This window comes from Symsagittifera roscoffensis, chromosome 8, assembly GCF_963678635.1.
Source record: "Symsagittifera roscoffensis chromosome 8, txSymRosc1.1, whole genome shotgun sequence".
NCBI lineage: Eukaryota > Metazoa > Xenacoelomorpha > Acoela > Convolutidae > Symsagittifera > Symsagittifera roscoffensis.
The window spans coordinates 36,475,261-36,489,684 of NC_087069.1; the positions used below are offsets into that span (position 1 = coordinate 36,475,261).

Below are 14,424 nucleotides of genomic sequence, written 5' to 3' on the forward strand. Positions count from 1 at the left end.
ATTAGCCTCCGGTACACACACCGAATGGATTTTAAATAGAGATAAGAAACACAATGAAATTTACCAAAAAATAACGAAAAAGTTATTACAAAGACAAAACATAAATGAACAAATCAATTCACGTTTTACACCAGCTTCCGATTTAAAAATTGGAACATTTGTTTTAATACCTAATTTTAATACTCAAAAAGGAATTTCTAAAAAATTACAACCCCTCCGAAAAGGACCCTATCAAATAATTGCAAAACCCACAGATGTCACATATAAAATTATCGACTCAAACAAAAAAGAAATCGTTCAGCATCGAAACAACCTATTACCTTATTACCCAAAAGAATACGCACTCCGCGAATTAACCCAATTATATTCTTTCACAGGATTAAAAATTATTCAAAACGAACCACATCTGAAAAACACAGAACAAAATGATAACCCCACCGAAAATCAAAACACAAAACCAATCGCTACCAAAAACAATACACAAAACCATAAAGAATCTCCAAAACAAAGAAAAAATAGAAAAATGACAGAACAAATAATACCCCAAGAAGAAATAGACAAATCAGAACATAGAAAGACAACAAGACTCCGAAATCACCCACGTAAAAACTACAAAATGTTCATCCCCCAATCTAAAATATTAAAGAAAGTAGAATTTAAAAAGTAATTTTAAAATTTTATACTTCACAATCTTGAAACCTCCGTAACATTTTTCATTTCCATTTTTCAAAATAACATGCTCACAAGTACGCAATAATTCTAGTTCAAAATAGACCAATAGGATTCATCCAATCCGCCACTTTCTCTAACTCAAACTAAGATCAATTAGACGAATAATCTAGAACTCCAGGCACATCTCTAACTATAACTTTACAACCTCCAGGTCAAAAATAAGCAAACCACTCCAACTTGACAGCTAAAATAAATATCACCATAATACCGTACCCCTCCCTTATCTAATAACCCAAAGATCAACAATATTTCCCCAACTCAGACCACGAATACCCCCAAAACAAATTTGATAACTTAGCCTAAAGTCACAAAATGAAGATTTTAATTAGCCTAAAGTATAAAAAATCTCACCATACCCCGGATCATTTGACAAACAAAAATAAAGAAAAAGACGACCTCCCAGTCACCATGAAAATTGCCCCCAACAATTTTTTACGAAACTCAACCCACTTGTCAAAAAACTAATAAATAATTCGACCACACTAGAAAATCGCCTCAAACAGCAAAAAATATTCGACAAAGAGATCATTTCTTAAATGCTTTTCTCTCAAACAGTCGCTCAAATATTTATCAATTTTAAACATTTTTTTTCAATACTTCAAGTCTTTATAATCTTTCTTTTTGATATCATCGAATCTTTTCTAATAATCATAATAATTTTTTGTAACATTTTTTTAATTTTCTACACAATAATTGAACTATTCCTCCAACTTTCCAAAACCCTTGAATATATCCACAGGTACGATTTTAACAACTTGTCTAAATGATACGAACAATTTTCAGTAGAACTGATATTTTTTTATTGTTTGTAATTTTCATAACATTTCTATCATCCCTCATTTTGACAATATGTAAATGTATAAAGAAAGCAATCATTACATTTGCCCTAGCAACAATTTTTCTAATTCTTTTTTTAGAAGAATATTATAATAAACATAAACCCTCTCACTAAAGTAACAATTTAAAAATCCATCAAAAATTGCTACCCAACAGTCACAGAATCAGTCTTCACCGACATCATCCCAAGATAATCAAACACCACCTTCAACTACTCAAAACCCTCAAACATCTACACGAATTTCTTTTCAAGACAATCCATACACCTTTGAAGAAAGGCACGCTCGTTTATCTGAACCACTAGAACCAGTTCAACGACAAGCATCCCTAAGTGAACCAACATATAATCTTTACCCAACACTACCACAAGAACTAAGTAGAATACGAAACCTTAGTCAAAACCAAAACACAGCAGAAATAAATAGACAAATTATACATCCTCGACGAAATAGAAATTTTCAAACTCCCCGAGTTCATTTTGATATACCTCAATCCCCAACACAAACCACTCCAGAAAACACCACTGGTATCACACCAGAAACTCCTACACTTTTTTCACAACGAAGCACTTCAAGTCTACCTTCAGACTACTTAGGTTCAACACCAACATCTGAACAGATACGTGAAAATCCCTTTAACCCCCCAAACCTAACATCACGACTGCCATATTGGACTACAAATTCATTCACACAAGGTGAACCAAATTTAGTCAATGACCCCATAGATATTTCTACGGATACAACAACATCCTCATCACTACCAGAAACATTATCACTACCATCAACACCATCAATAAGTCAATTTTCACCACTACCCTTTAACTTAAATTTTCCAAATAATCTCGACGCCAGATATCGAGAACAATCATCAATAAATATTCCTTTAAGATTAGATTGGAATACATTCACAGCACCTCCACCACTATTTGGACAACATCAAGAAAGTAACCGCCTTCATAACTGGGCACTTAATAGATTACAATATCGCCAAGATATTCACAACGATATCCGTGATCACAATATTCAAATACTCCAACAAAACAGTTTACAATTAAAATTTGAAATCACAGTTAAGTTAAATAATATTACCCAACATCCCTACCCATTAAATCCACCTAACATAACAGCTCAATCACTACCACCACCGTTTATAACTACTGAAGTAATATACAAATACGACAGATACACTAAAAACACAATTGGTTACATTACATTTTATAATCCATACTCAGGATTATCATACACATGTATATTCTAAAATTATTAATTTTTCTCCAAACCCTTTTTCTAATAACCTCAAATCAAAATATAAACCCTTCCCCTCGTACAGGACCACAAGATTTATTAGTAACACATTACGATTGCGAAGAAAATGAACAAAAAACACTACATAAATATGCAATCAATCAGGTATCACAATGTGAAACAGAACCACAAGCTATAGAAACCACAGATATAATAGCAACACTCTATTCAAAAGCCCGAGCAACAACAGTTACAGGTTATAAATTCACAGCAACATTTTCCGAAAAGAAAGTACATTGTTCACAAGTCTCGAACGGAAACAAAAACCGACTTGACCATGAATCATTCTACCAAAGTAATATAGAACGTCTTTTACATCTCAATCCCGACGATTGTAAAAATGAATTACTTAGACTAAACATCACAAAAAATAAAAACTCCCAAAGAAAATTAGTTAATTTTCAAGTTTTTTCAGACTCTGTACATCAATCACAACTTGAAAGACACCAAGGACATATAAGACTAGACGAAAAATACCCGTATAACGGCGCACACGGACGATTAACCTATGACCTACATGATAAACACTGGATACCACACATTGGTATAAATAACCCATCAAACTGCAAAGCAGACACAAAAAATAAAGGATACCAAGAAATAATGTTTTTCGATTGGAAAATACAACTCGAAAAAATACAACTCACACGAGATTTATCTGATAATACAATGATCTATCAAGGAATCCGACTACCTTGTAAAAATGATCAAGGATATTGCGACCCTACAACGAGAACACAAGCAACAATTGTTTGGTTCCCCGAAGACACATGTACAACATTTCAAGTAGCAAAAATACACGCTCGTATGATAAAATTTCACGAAAAATATTTCATACAATCAATTCCATATGAACAAGTCCATCCATCACGCAAACTAAGTTCCGATTTTCGAAACATAGACAATATAGAAAATAAATTGACACGTTTTCAAATATATCAAGAAACAGAACTTGCATGTAAATACAGGAATCCACTTCACAGAACACAATACTCTGAAATATTAGTTGAATATGAAAAAGGATTCGACATGACCACTGGTAAAGTAAAAATCGACCCATACGCCACAGGTCATCCTCTAAACGAAGGAACATCCTATATACCAGTTAATTTTGAAAAAAGCAACGGACAACCTGGTGGACATCTAAAACCTTATGACACCAGAAGCACACGCTTACAAGAATTATCACTAATGAATACTACATATTTTGGTAATATCCACTATGATATTCATTTGGATATGAAACTAGACTATACAATTAGCCGCATTTTTCAAGAAATGTCACTCTCTGAATTAGAAACACTACATCAACTATGCGAATTAGAACGAACACAAATACTACAATCACTTGCACTAGCAGTATTAAAAATACCCTACGCAGGATACTTATTATCAGGAAATAGATCAAATTTTTTAGACTACGAAGGAAACATCTTATGGTTTTATACTTGTACTAAAAAAGTATCACCACTATACGTTTTTGAAGATAAACGATGTTATAAAAGAATTCCTATCTTTTATAAGAATAAAGTACATTTCGTGGATACACTTTCACGAAGAACATATTTCTGGGATACCGCAGTCCCATGTGGATCAGAAAATAGCCACAATGTAGTACAACTAAACCCTGATGAAAACAAATATTATCTTCTCACTCCATATCCCACATTAATGCAATCACTCAAAAAATTTTCACCAGAAAGCATTCGCGCTATTGCTCGAAACCCAAATATAGACTTACAATCAATAGGAATCTATTCAAAATCAGATATTCAACATCACATTAGAACACAACAATTCCAAGAATTATTAACACAAATGGACACTATACAAAGACAATCAATAGACCAAAACTTACGCAAACTTGCAGAAACCGCAGGATTTGCCGATATCTACACGCAAGACTATAGCGGATATTTTAAAGACATAAAAGATTATATATATCTAAACGGCGAAAAATACCGTCCCCAAGATATATCACCAATTAACATTTTTAGCTTTGTTACACTCAAAAATGAGATCCTAGATTTTCTAGGATGGCCCTACTACATCTTAGAAAAATTGACTATTTTATACGCAATGTTTAACTTTATTGGATTTCTTTTCTCACTCTTAAAAGGAATCTACAATACATGTGCTATACACACACAAGTAAACAGACAAGCAAGCGTAGCACGCATACTCTTTGCAGGATTTTTTGGAATTTTTTCCACATCTATAAACAAAATTCTTTTAGACGCACAAATAAAAGAATATAACACAAAAATAACAACACGACAAAATACATACGACGAAGAACATAACAATGTCGACACACAGCCAACGGCACCACAATTACCACCCCTACCAAATAACCATCCACTATCCCTAGCCCCGCGAAATTTTAGAAATTTAGCAATCACACATAATCCAAATTTTCGACTCACCACATCACAAAGTCCCGTCCAACATATAATGACACATCCATCACAAGATGATAATACTTATGAACAAATTATTGAACAGCCCCATACCACCGCTTTTCAATCTCAAAATAATAATTTTTTTAGCCCACGATGAGCCGCCAACTTGGATCACTCCATCGATCAAATTCCCATCCAACCAACCTTACCTCTTCAATCCCAATAATACCACTTTTTGCTTTTCCGCCACCCGATTTTCCATCTAGCAATGTAACATCAGGCATGAATTCCGACACTAACTCACAAATTTCAGTTTTATACTCCATTTCACAGCTAAATAACCCGAATATTGAAACCCCCGACGAATTTGCCGACTCAGAACCATCTCCATCCAATAATTTTCATAACCCTTCTCATTTTTCTCAACCTCCTTTTCAACCCATATTATCAAATAACCCTGACCCAATCACTCCTACACCCTCTTATGCTTCCCAAGTTACCCCAACCTACTCCTCATACCATTCTGACCAATCATCTCCAGACACCCCCCGAATCTCCCCAGAGCTAGACAATTTTATTACCCTCCAACAACAACCCTACCACCTTAACACCCCGACCATAAACCAAATCTCCTCCACTACAAATTCATCCAATCCCCCTACACCCTCTTCAAATTATACCGAATCATTAGCACCATCATCCACATCAACTGAATCCTCACTCAACACTAATAGAGCTTATCGCACTTTTAAAAGAAAGTTCCCCAACCATCCTTTCCCAGCAAAACCAGGAACAGCCCGAGAATACATCAACCACCCCCAACATACTAACACTAGAGAATTTTTAGCCATCACTTTACCCTCATTTCCACAATACACCTTAAACACCCCTCATGACGCTAACGAAACACGCAACTTTGTAGACGAATACGTTTTAATGCCCACTCTCTCTTGGACCTCATACTATCATTTCACTAACCCTCTTTGCTTACCTTTAACTAACACATCCATTGATATAGACCGAAACAAAGACATGCTATATCGACTAACTACACCACTCACCGCTAGACAATTTACTTACGTTGGATATAAAAAATCACTAAAAATACACACTGCACCTAGAGCTAACGAATACACACTAGAATACTATGATCACAACATCATCAGAGCTAACCAAGATCAATTCTTAGACGACGATCGCTTCGCTAACCCACAAATCACCGAGAAATTTTTCATCAAGACACCATATGTATTTACACTAAACATCTTCGACCGAAAGTTTGATCACATTATTTCAGAAGCACTAACAAGCACACAAGCGTACGAAAGTTTTAAAGAACGCTTCCAAATCTTTTCACTAACCTTTCATTTCCTTGCACCACACGAAAGAGATTTACACTGCTCACACGATATTATGTTGCGAACTAAACAAACACATACATACAGTTACTATCGTTTCATCCAAAATCACTTTGACCTCCACACACCCTCTAGACAACCACACCATCGCTTTCAATTCATCAATTCAAAATACACTTCACCGTATTTCCTAAATTTCACATATTGTATTAAAAATACTAACCTTCATGGTATTCTTCGTAATTATGACCCCATAACCCAAATGTATATTTTCTGCCCCATCACCAAGACCTTCAACGCAGAAGAATCCCGACCCTTCCTTATCCCGCACGAGTTTGTACAGCCTATAGAAATCCCCATTTTAGAATTCATCCACAACACTAAATTTAACCACAAGTTATATAACTTAATCCAAAACACACCTTATGAGTTTGCAGTAGGCACTGAAGAACTAACCACTATTAAGGCACTTCAATTGCTTTGGCCACTACTTCAAACTAAAAATATCATCCGCATCTTAGCTAAACTACTAACAACTTCAGAACTAATTCACGATATCTTCCCCCACGGTTTTTTCCCCGACGACTAACAGGTAAGTATGAACTAAATGAATATTACTAACTAATTAAAATATTGAAAAACTCACCATTCCTTATTCATGTTTTCTTTAGATTTTTAGCCTTCATCTTCAATCATCTGAAAAATTCACAAAAGAAAAATAAAAAATAGCAAACTTCTTCAAAACTATTTAAAACCCTATTTAACTTTTGCACCAACAATTAAATAAATATAATACCAATGCAGTACATTAATTTATAAAATTTTCCCTAAAAGCAGTAAATCTACATATGATGAAAATTTGTATCTTAAAATTCCCCCATTACTAGCAATAAATTTCCAAATTCTATGCAGTAAATTAATAAAATGCAATTGCAGTACTAACCTTTTGATATTTCCATTCATTCGCACAGAAATTCTATCCACACTCGCACAGCTCGCCCACGAAGAATTGTTTAAAATAATGAATTTCAGTTTCAAGTTTTCACACTCAACAACTCTAACAAATAATAACAAGTTTCAAACTTTCCTTTAACCCGGTTGGAAAGGAATCATATACTAAACAAAACTAACCAACGCAGCTTACTAAATACCACAAATCATAAAATAACAGCATGACTAAGAAAAGGAAACCAACGGTACCCAAACCGGATTAACCCAGTTTAAAACTGGATAATTTATTCTTTTGAAGACTATTACAAAGTCTTAGAAAGAAATAATAAAACACAAAAAAGTCAAAAGACAAACCCATACCACAAACAATTTGCTTTTTGGAAAAAGTACATAACCAACAAAACATAAGTAAAACCACAACAAACCCAACATAAAATGTTGTCACATAACAGGACCCCTCATAAAAACCGCATGAAATCATACTCCCACACCTGGCCTAACCCACCAGGAAAGGACGTCCTGAGCATGCTCTATAGCCGGCCTAACCCACCGTGCTACATCCACGCTTTGTGACCACACCTTTATTTTTAATAAGAGCTACTCAAGGGTGAGTAACTCTTCAAAATAACCGAACTAAAACAAAAAGCTTTTGTGAAAACAACTAACTAAAATCATAATTAAAAAATATTAAATTAATAAAAGTTTTATAAAATGTAAAATCACATGATGCAATATATAGATCAGAATACAACACCAAGGACGAACATCAAAAGACAAGACGACCTCACTACACTCGAGAGAGAATGACCAACTATAATCGATATGCCGCTCACAATCACAACTCAAAGGATTTAGAGTACGACTTGACCTCGCAGAAAAGGACTTCATTGAACTAGACCAATGACCACCTCGATGTTCAAGTATACGTACAGATCCGAGTAACCAGGCATCCCCTCCACGCACAATCTCCACGCCATTCCCGAGCTAGATCAAACACAAAAGAAGTTCTCTCCGAAGAACAGAAAAACCTGACATAGCCAACCATTCTGAAACCAGAATTGATGCTGTTGCAGAGACTCAGTCGTTGTCACAAGAAGAACACAACGTCTTGTGTCCTCAATTCCAGATCCCTGGAACTTCCTTAACAAAAAGGAAACAAAAGAAAAATGATGTTCGCCAAATACCAACGTCCATCATCCATCCTTGAACTACAAAAGAACTGTTCTAAAAAACTCTGTAAAACCCGGATGGGTGGAACCTGATCTAAACTATATTTTATGATTGGATAAATTAAATGTTTTACCAATGTAAAGTATTTAATATTAACCAATCATGATCCATCTAACTAACAACCCACTTATTTGTAAGTGCTGAAGTTACTTGTAATTTCAGCACCAGAGAGATTTGAATTTAACTTAGAAATTAGTTGGACTCTCCCGAGCACTTCAGCAGCCGCAATAAACCAGTATACCCTAGATCTATTGAGCCTAGCAGAGACTAGTTAAACAACCTGAGACTAGATAGTATAAGAGTAAGATTAGGATCGGTATTAGACTAAGAAGTTGCACGAATCTATCCGGCCGAAAATAAGATAGCGTGACGAGCAGACGGTGTACCCTATCCGAAATTACTCTATGAGTTACACCGCAGTCCTAACTCAATTCGTAAAGTCACTGATTTGATTTTGTGAAGTATTTGATTGTTTTAAGTTTAGTCGGAAAAAGTCATGGTAAAACGTTATATGATTCTAAAAACAATTCGTGGGATTAACAACTGTGTTTTTTTAATTATTTTACAATGTTCCAAATGATCATGATCACTTAAGCTCTCGCAAAGTCTCATGGTATTCACGCATTTAAAGGCTGATGTTATATATGGTCGATTTTCTAGTCTGGTGAAATTACATTTGTTCTTTGTTTGAGCAATTCAGTTGTTCATTGTTCATTTAAATTTTTCATCTACCTGAATTATTAATCATATTGGTTTTAGCAAAAATTGTGCGCCGTAAGTTTCAGTTTTGCAATTAGACGTAGCATCAGAATTTATTGTTATTATAAGTTGAATGTAAGAATGCCGAATCTACCCACAAAATTTAGCTGGATCCAAGGAGTTTTATTAGTCCTCGTCTTATCAGCCATTTTCGGTTACTTTTTTTCTAACAGTTCACAGCTTGTGCTTCTTCCCGAGATGCACAAAAATCTTCAGCGTCTGAATTACAATTCTTTGTTTTCTAATAATTCGGAACCCGAAAACGACGAATGCAGACCTTTACACGAACTCATAAGGCAACCGGTCAACCCGAAACTAGAAATCACGGACAAAACAGTCATCGAACGCAACGGCATTGTCAATTCCAGCACTTGCCCGGAAATAATGAAAAATTCAAAAAGAAAAAGTCCTATGATGAAAAAAGACGACATCGAAGTGTTTCGCCGTTATTTGAAGCAGAAGAAGGAATCTCAGAAGTGTATGTCATACGTAGAGTGGGGAAGCGGGGGAAGCACGTTTGTTTCTCTGCAGTACGCCACTCGGATTTTGACGATCGAGAACCACAAGGAATGGTGCGATATAATAACCAAGGATCCACTCATACAGGTACTGATTTCGGATCTTTTTATCAGTTACGCCCCTTTCAGAAGAAGAAGAAGAAGAAAGAACACTTGAATTACTATACAATAAAGAGCCGAGGCATCAGTGTAGCAAAGTGTAAATAATAAAATTGGTTATAAATTCATTGGTTACATCAAACAAAAACAAAACATCAGAAAACAAGCAATAAACAAAACAAAAAAACAAAATCGGTTACAGTTCGGAAATTGGTTGATTAAAGTATATGAAGTTTCGGATACTATAGAAAAATAAAGATTTAAGAATTAGGAACAAGCTGGTAATAAAACTTTACAAACAATTTTACAGATAGTCCAATTATACAGCGTATATACAGAGTATATTCAGTTTCTCTTTCAAGCAATGTGTGAAAAATTAAACTGAATTAAAACATATAGAACTAGCAAAAACGGAAATCACGCCACGTATTTGTATTAGTACATATAGGATTGTTTCTCAATTCACTCACGTAAAATTCTTTCAATTTTTTCTTGAATTCTGTTTTCGATTTTTCTAAATTGCGCAAAATTATGGTCAGTGAATTCCATTTTTTAGAAGTCAAATGAAAAAATGATTTTTGTAGAGAAGCAGTCGAACAATGTTTGTCAAAAATAATTTGTTTCGTTCTTTCGTTGAGCCTATAATTGGCAGTCGGTAGTCTCAGTGTATTTTCAAAAGCCTTCTTTTTGTTTGTAAGATATTGGTATAAGTATGTTATGCACTTTAACTCAATTCTTTTCTCGATTCCAATGAACAATTTGCTAATGCGAAGAAGGGAACAAGATTTAAATTTCGATCTGAAATATGTTCTTTTTAGCGCCCAGTTCAACTGTTTCTCTAAAGATAGCATCAAAGTAGCATTAATTTGTTGTAAAAAATTGCTGAATAATCTAAATGTGATAAAACAAGACAATGAAGCAAGGCAACTAATGATAATGTCGGCAGTTGTTGTCCAATTGTATCAATAGTTTTAATCCCTTGGGCCATTTTTTGGAGAATTGTTTTGATTTGAGCATGAAAAGATAAACTTGAATCAAGAATTATGCCTAAATATTTGCATTCTGATTTTTTGGCTACATAATGCCCACTAATTACTAGTTTATCAGTATCCACATTTTTGCTATCATTTTTTTGACAAAATGTTATAAATTCCGATTTAGATGCATTCAGATTCAATTGGTTCTCTGCAAAAAATTCCGTTAGATTATTGAATGATTTTTGCAATCGATTCAAAGCATCCTCAGAAATTATAGAAGAGGAAAAAACCATACAGTCGTCAGCATATTGAACTAAAGTACAACCTTCATATAATCGCTCTTGTATGTCATTAACATATAAATTGAACAACAACGGACCAAGTACCGTTCCTTGTGGGACACCTCGTTTTATTTCAATCCAGTCTGAAAAAATTCCATTGACGTTTACTCTTTGAATACGTTTGTTTAGGAAGCTAGCAATTAAAGCATTTGCTCCATTTGAAAAACCGAGAGAAAGCATTTTTTCAATTAAAACTTCATGCCAAATAGAAACAAAAGCCTTGGACAGATCTAATAAAGCTGCATGTACGATTTTTTTTGAATCTATTTGATTTCGAATACTTTCTGTCACATAAACAAGAGCATCTTGTGTTGAAATGTTTTTGCGAAATCTGAATTGAAATGGTGTCATTATTTGAAATTTGTCAAGATGTTCTGTTATTTGGGCATGTAAAATTTTTTCAAAAATTTTAGAAAAAGCACAAGTTATTGATATTGGCCGATAATTTTTTGCATCCATTGGGTCATCTTTTTTAAACAAAAGGGTTACGTTTGCTTTTTTCAGTTCGATCGGGAAAATGTTCTCATCTAAGCAAGTATTTATGACAAAAGTTAAATGTGGAACTATAACTGATTGACCGTCATGATTGCCCAAGCAGGTACGGTACAAGGTCCGAGAGGTTTTCTAACATTGATTTTTCGAACTATATCAAAGCATTGCTTCACTGTAATGTGTTGAAAATGGAAAGGTGCAGATTCAGAGGCAGATTTGTTGTAATTCGGAGGCTTTTTAGCGCCGAAAAACTCGCCTAAGTTTGAAAAAATATAATTTAAATGATTGGCAATTTTTTTGTCTTGGGTTATCATTTCACTGAAGGAATTTCGTAAAACTGTAATTCGATTGTTGCCAGAACATGTACCTATAACTTGGTTATTATATTTCCATTTTTGTTGGATAGTGCTGAGAAGTGAAAAACAATTTTTTGAATGATCGAGTTGTTTACTTCTAATCAATTGGCTCATTTGATTACGTAAAAACTGGTACTTTGACCAATTATTGCTTGTGCTTTGACTGCGATATGATCTGAGTAAATTCTGTTTCTTAGTCAACAATTGCTGACATTCTGAATCGAACCATTCCGTTTTCAACACGTTTTTTGGTTTAAAATTACGAACAAACTTTTTTTCGATAAGAGCATGTTGCTGTAGAGCACAAGAAATTAAATTAATCATCGTCGAGAACATGTTTTGTGCGTCTGTACATTGATATAAGAGATACCAAGGAAGAGCGGAGAGTGAATTGCAAAATTCATTTTTCTGATAATTTTTCTTATTGAAAGTCGAAATTATTCTCGGTAAAATTTTGCCGCATTTTATATCCGTCAAAATAAATGAAGCAAAATGGTCGGTTTTATAGGGTGTATCAAAACAAAATTCAATGCTGTTTGTTTCATAGTCACTGATTATGTAGTCGATATAAGTTTTTGTTGAGGAACTAATTCTGGTCTCATCGTATGGACAAAAAACCTTCAATCCATATGGAATAATTATAGAATCTAAATTTTCTTTTTCTTTGCTATCCAGATAATTTATGTTATAATCACCCAGAAGCGTAATTTTATTAGAAACTGAAAATGCATTATCTATGTTAAGCGTTAATTGTTCCAAAAAATCAATAAAGTTTGATCTGCTTGGGTTATAACTTAAATTAACTAACATTTTTTCTTTACTGGAAATGTTAAATGTAGATTTGCACTCAACATACACTGACTCATATTTTTCTTTATCAAATAAATTTAAATCAGGCCTCAATTTTGGAGCCAATTTGACTGGTATATATAACAAAAAGCCACCGCCTTTCTTTTTTACCGCTGATTGCCTATCATATCTGAACATCGCATGCGTTCTAGGTTGGAAATTCCATAAATTGTCACTATCTTCTTTTTTATGCCACGTTTCGGAAATTCCTATAATTGTATTTTCGCCCATATCATCAAGAAATTTTTTCAATTGCATCCGTTTTCTAATAATACTTTGAAAATTCAAATGAACAAATTTAAGATTTGCACAATTTTTTGAGCAGATACCGTAGACTGTTTCAGTGGTTTCAATATTTTTGAGCAGATACCGTAGACTGTTTCAATGGTTTCCATATTGAAATTTCAATATTTGGTTTCAATATTTGAAGATTTACTGATTTTATTTATAGGGGTGGCAATATTTTAATAGATACCATAGGGGTATATCAATTGCTAAGTAGATGCCTGGTTTTTTTAATTCTGCTTAGGATTGTCAGAACTTGCATACACTTACTCAGACGTGTTGGAAGCAAAGATTGAATATAAAAGCTCCGTGGTTTTTTTTGTTAGGTCCCACTGCAATTGCGTTTAGTTAGAAAATAACACACTTTTCAATTGAGCTCTTTTCGTACCTTTCTTGTTGTTTGTAAATTGTAGTAATCACACTTCAAAATTGAACATCCATTTTAATGAATAACATAGCATGAGGGTCATCTTGTAAAAAAGGCGGTTGAAACACCAAATCATAGCAAGGAGTGTCATCATAATATCACTATCAAGCATACTGTTTACGCAGTATGACATTCGTCATCAACAGGAATTTTTTAAAAACATATGATATTTTTTAAGAAATTTGTTTCAATTTTAGCTTGATAAAAATTTATACAACTGGACAAAATGAAACTAAAATACAGTTTTTTTGTCGGATTTTTGACTGAAAAGCTGGGAATATTATACTTGGGTCAGTTTTTTTTGTTGATTCAATTTTCGAATTTTTGCAAATTGTAGGTATATGACAAAAAAAAGATCTTTACAGCTAAAAAAAAATGTGTTTTCATGAGCTCAAATTTAAAATATTACTTCAATTGTAATCATTTTTCTCAAAGTTAAGGGGATTAAAAATCTGCCACTTTGGCCAATTTGGGATAACTCACCCGCAGTCTTTGGTTCTTATAACA

The 14,424-nt window shown here is 33.9% G+C and overlaps 2 protein-coding genes across 2 annotated transcripts in view; one reads left to right on the top strand and one right to left on the bottom strand.

The window, feature by feature from the left end:
* LOC134852828 (estrogen receptor beta-like) overlaps nucleotides 1-14,424 on the bottom strand; it is a 488,151-nt gene that overhangs the window by 442,616 nt on the left and 31,111 nt on the right. The window lies entirely within an intron of this gene.
* LOC134853144 (uncharacterized) lies at nucleotides 9,518-10,169 on the top strand (the record flags this gene model as incomplete). The annotated part of the gene is given in 1 exon segment (XM_063869096.1): nucleotides 9,518-10,169. A coding segment is annotated over 1 exon segment (515 nt), but the record flags the coding sequence as incomplete, so codon positions are not given.